This window comes from Zea mays, chromosome 7 (genome assembly GCF_902167145.1).
Source record: "Zea mays cultivar B73 chromosome 7, Zm-B73-REFERENCE-NAM-5.0, whole genome shotgun sequence".
In the NCBI taxonomy this organism is placed as follows: Eukaryota; Viridiplantae; Streptophyta; class Magnoliopsida; order Poales; family Poaceae; genus Zea; species Zea mays.
The window spans coordinates 69474210-69479729 of NC_050102.1; the positions used below are offsets into that span (position 1 = coordinate 69474210).

Sequence of the window (5520 nt, forward strand, 5' to 3'; positions counted from 1 at the left end):
GTTTTGATTCACATTTTTTGTTAAAATCTGCTCGAGCTAGAACCTGCACACGATCGGACGCGCGCGATTTTCACGTCGTAATTTTTGGTCCCATTCGCTGTAACGAAACAGATCTATGATTTACGCTAAAAGTTATACTCATTTATGTTATTTTAGTTCACATTTTACACTAAAATCCACCTGTGCTAGAACCCACACATGATTGGACGTGCGTGATTTACACGTCGTAATTTCTGGCCCAATCGTCGTTACGAAACAAATCTATGATTTACGCTAAAATCCGTACTCATTTACGTTGTTTTGTTTTACGTTTTACGCTAAAATCCACCCGTGCCAGAACCCACGCATGATTGGACGTGCGTGATTTACACGCCGTAATTTCCGGCCCAATCGCTGTTACGAAACAAATCTACAATTTACGCTAAAATTCGTACTCATTTACGCTATTTTGTTTTACGTTTTACGCTGAAATCCACCCATGCCAGAACCCACACATGATTGGACGTGCGTGATTTACACGCCGTAATTTCCGGCCCAATCGCCGTTACGAAACAAATCTACGATTTATGCTAAAATCTGTACTCATTTACGCTGTTTTGGTTTACGTTTTACGTTGAAATCCACATGTGCCATAACCCACGCATGATCGGACGCACGCGATTTTCACGTCGTAATTTCCGGGCTCATTCGCACTTACGAAACAGATCTACGGTTTACGCTAAAATTAGTACCCATTTACGCTGCTTTGGTCCACGTTTTACGCTGGAATACATCTGAGCCAGAACGCGCATCTGATCGCCGCGGGAGTATACCTGGCTGGGGCTTCCTGGTATTAATGGAAACCCTGGGCTTCCATTACCTTGTCCCTATATATATATATATATATATATATATATATATATATATATATATATATATATATATATATATATATATATATATATATATATATATAAGGGGAGCGCTATGTTCCTCTATGCTTGAATTATGTCATTTATTTGCCATATTAATCATATTTAAGTCACATAACATGTTAATTATGTACTCTCTCTGTTCTCGAATATTTGTCGCCCGCTAATTTATTTTTGAACTAAAACGCGATAAATAAAAAAATGGAGGAAGTGTATTATGGTAGTAGTATGATTTTTTAATAAAAATAAATAAATAAATATTAATAAGTGAGTTATAGTGTATAGGGAGAATGGTTGGAAACGTCATGTACGTATAGAAAGAATTTTGTAAAGGTAAGTAATAAAAACTATACTACACTATTAAGAACCTAATGTGGATATTTGATGCTACTACGACTTTATCCTCCGCGCTGACATTTTGGGCCCACCCCACACGTCTCGACTGGTTCTCTCTCCCAAGGCGCCCCGCCTCGGTGGCGTGCCCTATGGGCCCCATGCCTAGCACTCGTGCAGTGCTCTCTCAGCTACTGCTCGTGCATCCAGCTACTGCAAAAATAGTGAAGAGCGAGCATTTGAACCCACGCCACCAGACCACACATACATTAGTGTTTATAAATAAAAGAATAATTACATTTAAATAAATATCTTAATATATATTTATATGATATATAAAAATTGTAGCAAAGTATGAATAACTGGTTAGTGTATATAGATAAGAGCAGATGTATAGAGTTTAAGGCTATCCACAATCGATCGTGTAAAATATTAAATTTACACCGTAGATTACGTAAACAAAGTAATGTCTAAAACATGCGTTGTTATAGGATAGCCGCTGCTAATAGGTGACACGTCGGGCACTGGATGACCGACATGATGCATCTCAAATTCTCATACAACACCTTCTACATTGTAATTGATAATAAAAATATACGATTTAAAAAAAATCCTCATAAATCAGCCCACATCAGGTCATATTACATATTTGCAGTGCTGCAAGCAAAATGCATCGCTAGCTAGTGATCCGCTTGCTTTCCAGTGTTGGCGCTGTCAGGTTCAATCCACTTTATAGTGACGAACAGCTCGCCGGACTCGACCTCACGCAGCCGCAGCCTAGCATCTATCGCGACCTCCCCGTTGGCGTACGTCACGAAGCTATCTGAGAGCAGACAGTTGTCGGCGTCCGGGTTCACTTTCCGCAGGTTGGTCTCGCCAGCTGTGAGCCGCAGCGCCCTCCGCAGCTTGGTTGCCGCCGCCACAGGCTGCAGGTCCAGGAAAGCCTGGCCCATCTTGTCGTCGTACTTGAACCGGTCCCAGTCGAACACCTCCTGCCAAAGGTGATGGTCGTTCTGTTCAGGAAACAGATCCGTGGGCTTAATATTGTTAAGTAATAGAAGTGTCATACTATTATTTTTTCACTTTAACTGCAAACATTTCCTTCGATCGCTGTGAGAACAATTGCTATCACAATATTGAGCCCACTGATCGGTGTCCATGTTGGTCACGTAAGCAAACACATAACATAGGCAGTGTATTAATTTGGCAAGTTTAGAGATCTAGATTTCAGTCCATGGACAGTTAATGTATTGAATTCAGAGAGACCGAAAACTGAGAAAAAGGAACAAGAAAATTCACCACAGATTTCAGATTGTCAATGCTAGTGTATTGATCCATATTCATGGACAGTTAGTGTACTGATCCAAACAGGTCCTGAATCCTGCTTTTTTGACGAGAGTAGAATTCGTCGGCATAGAAACTTACAAATTTGATTATTCCTACTGGTTCTTTCATGGAGAATGTCATCTCTTCATTCCAAACTGGATTGAGGCAACTGTTGATAACTTTTGTTTTTGTGGTCTGCATGGTACAAGAAAAGAAAGGAGCGAAGGAAGAGACAGACAGGTGTTATATATTATACTACTCCTAGAAGAAATGACAATTAAGACACTTAATTTGGTACAATTTATTTAAGTATGAATAACCACCTGGACCAGTAGATCAAGCTGACTTTCCAAAATCAGCACCCCAAGACAGACATTAACATTATTGCTGTGTCAGCATAATTGATACTAGTTTCTTTGCTAGCGATTCAGGCGCAGGCAGCATAAATCCTTCATTTCGCTCTTCTTTTAATTGAACTCACCTTGTCGGCAACGTGGACGATGACGTAGGGGTCGCTGGACGTGAAATCCCGGACGGCTAGGTTCCGGCCGTGCGTCACAACCACCTTGAGCAAGCCGCAGCCCCTCCCCGCTTCCTCCATGATAAGGCACCAAGCTGTAGGGAGAACAGAAGCAGAGTAGAATCTCAAAGGGACATCAGATCCACGGCGCCCCGCTCACCCGTTCGCTTGCGGCAGGGGAGACGGTCGGTGGAACCACTCGCCTGTCGACTCCGCCTCGGCTCGCTCTGCTTCTCCTGTTGCTCCGTCAGAGCACGGACTGTATCTGCAGTCTGCACTCTGCAGGCGACTTGGTCTGCTCGCCTGCGCTGCCCGCTGCCGCCGGGTGGAAGAAGAGACTCAAAAAGGTCAGGAGGAAGTGGAGAGAACGCGTGGGGCCCGGCAAGTATCGCTAGCTGGCCGTGGGCCCTGCGTCCACAACGACGCGGTCCGGGCTCGGGTCGGACCTGATGCGGTTGGCTCGAATCTGATCGCGTGGTGCGAGTTTCTCATGGGTCGTCTTCTTTTACTCGTCCAGCAGTAGCAGCGCACACGGCACACGGGTCAGGTCCAGCGGTCAAACCTCTCGTGGCAACAGGTCAGGCGGTCATATTCAGCGGCAGGAACAGCGGCAGAACAGGGACAACTGCTAAATTGCATGACATAGGTACCGTATTAGTACTAGAACTAAAGTTTAGTACAGAGACTAAATTTTAGTCCCGATCATATTTAGTTACAGAGACTAAATAGATTCTCAGCATATTATATGCAATATAATAAGACTAAAATAACTTTTGCCTTGTTTGTTGTAGACCGTGGAAAAAGTGAGGATAACAAGTGGAAAAATTGCTCTTTAGTCCCTTTTAACACATCTTTCCCGTTTGGTAAAAAGAGACTAAATACGATTAAAAACCAAGGACTAACCTTTAGTTACTCTAACCAAACGAGGCCATAATATATTTACTAGTTAGGTGTTGTGCGATTGCTGCTATTTTTATATATATTATATAGGTTGATCTTTTTAAATAAGATACTTGTTCGAACCCATTTCAAACTTGTACAATGGTTTATGCTCCGTTTAAATTGGACGTTGTACACGATTTCAACGTGTCTATCATGTAACTTGCATAAATGTATTTCATATGTCGAATGAGAAACAACAAATTTAATCCACATCGTCTTCAATGTGGTGGCTTGGGCAGCACCAATACCTAGCCGCCGCCTCTTGCTCCTCTCCTCTCCTCTCCACCTTGCCGCCACCAGAGTAATCAGCCGATAGTCCCGAGCGGCTTGCGAGGATAGTGACAACGCTGTCCTCCAAGTGTGGTCTAACAATTTAGCCCAACCTATGCATAGTCCGATCTGTTGTCCATCGGACCTATGTAGGTCCATCTGTTGGGACCATGCTTCGTCGCCGAAGGTCCTGCAAAAAGAAACAGCTTCACCTGAAGCTGCTTGAACATGATGCCGAAGACACCGTTCACAAAGCTTCGGAACTACAGCATATCCGAAGACGAAGGGTCGAACCGACTTAAAGATAAAATGACCTTTTAGCCTTCAAAGGTCTGAGTCATTGTTGTAAACTTTTATGAGGGGCATAATTGTAATTCCTCATGAGCTGTGTCCTGTGCCTATAAATAGTGAACAGTATTCCTTTACTATTCACACATTCCTGTAATTGCTAACGCATCACTCGGGAATTATTGTTTGTCAAGGCAAAGGTATAAATGTATTTAAACGTTGTATTCAAATATCTTAAATTCATATAATAAGATATGTGAATGAGGTCATTTGTTTTCAAGATATTTACCTTTAATGTTTCGTGTTTTAACTTTACTTTGTATTATCTTTATATGTTTAATTACGAAGGTAAAACATTCGTAATATTATGTTCGTGACCTTCGTCCGAAGTTCATTAAATCCTTGTGGAGATAATGTTTGGCGGACGAAGGGCATTGATATTTAACATTTTATGTTGCCTTGTTCTTAATTCATAGCATCTGAGAACAAGTCCCCAACATTGGTGCCCACCTCCGGTGAAGTCACTTCCACTTTTTTGAGCTGATGGCTTCGTTCAACATTCAAGTTGGAGCTGCTTCGGCTCCGAAGCTGGTACTCCCGATAACAGGCGGTTCATGCTCAGAGCCAGCCAACAAGAAACAGAAGAAGGAGGCAGAGAGAAGGGTACATCATGTCGGGGTGCAGGGACCCTTCATCAAGTCAAGATGGTCTCACATTCCAATTACCCTCTCCCAAAAGGATCTTCAACTCAAGGATTACCCACACAACGATGCTGTGGTTATCTCTTGTGTGATCAAAGGATTCCTGGTCCATAATGTTTTGGTTGATACAGGCAGCGCAGCTGATATTATATTTGCTAAGGCCTTCAGACAAATGCAAGAGCCCGAAGACAAAATTCATGATGCCACGCATCCCCTTTGTGGCTTCAGA

General features: G+C 42.7%; 1 protein-coding gene across 11 annotated transcripts; it reads right to left on the reverse strand.

The window, feature by feature from the left end:
• Positions 1–1708: 1708 nt before the first annotated feature.
• LOC100272270 (uncharacterized) lies at positions 1709–3564 on the reverse strand. Of its 11 annotated transcripts, XM_008652804.4 has the most exons (5): positions 3294–3450; positions 3052–3185; positions 2894–2911; positions 2670–2765; positions 1709–2257 (listed from the first exon to the last, which is right to left on the reverse strand). In XM_008652804.4, exons 2-5 carry the CDS (start codon positions 3169–3171, stop codon positions 1925–1927), a joined length of 567 nt encoding a protein of 188 aa, XP_008651026.1. In that variant the 5' UTR covers positions 3172–3185; positions 3294–3450; the 3' UTR covers positions 1709–1924. The 11 variants fall into 11 exon arrangements, with proteins under 11 accessions (XP_008651026.1, XP_035816299.1, XP_020395932.1 ...); XM_035960406.1 differs by lacking the exon at positions 2894–2911 and having other exon boundaries at positions 1709–2236; positions 3052–3161; positions 3251–3564; XM_020540343.3 differs by lacking the exon at positions 2894–2911 and having other exon boundaries at positions 3294–3561.
• Between the last annotated feature and the right edge of the window lie 1956 nt (positions 3565–5520).

Bases quoted from the DNA above. Each gene is read 5' to 3' on its own strand.
- LOC100272270 (XM_008652804.4), bottom strand. From the start codon at position 3,171: ATGGAGGAAGCGGGGAGGGGCTGCGGCTTGCTCAAGGTGGTTGTGACG. The intron at 2,258-2,669 runs GTAAGTTTCTAT...TTTCCTGAACAG, and splicing joins CAGTAGGAATAATCAAATTT to AACGACCATCACCTTTGGCA.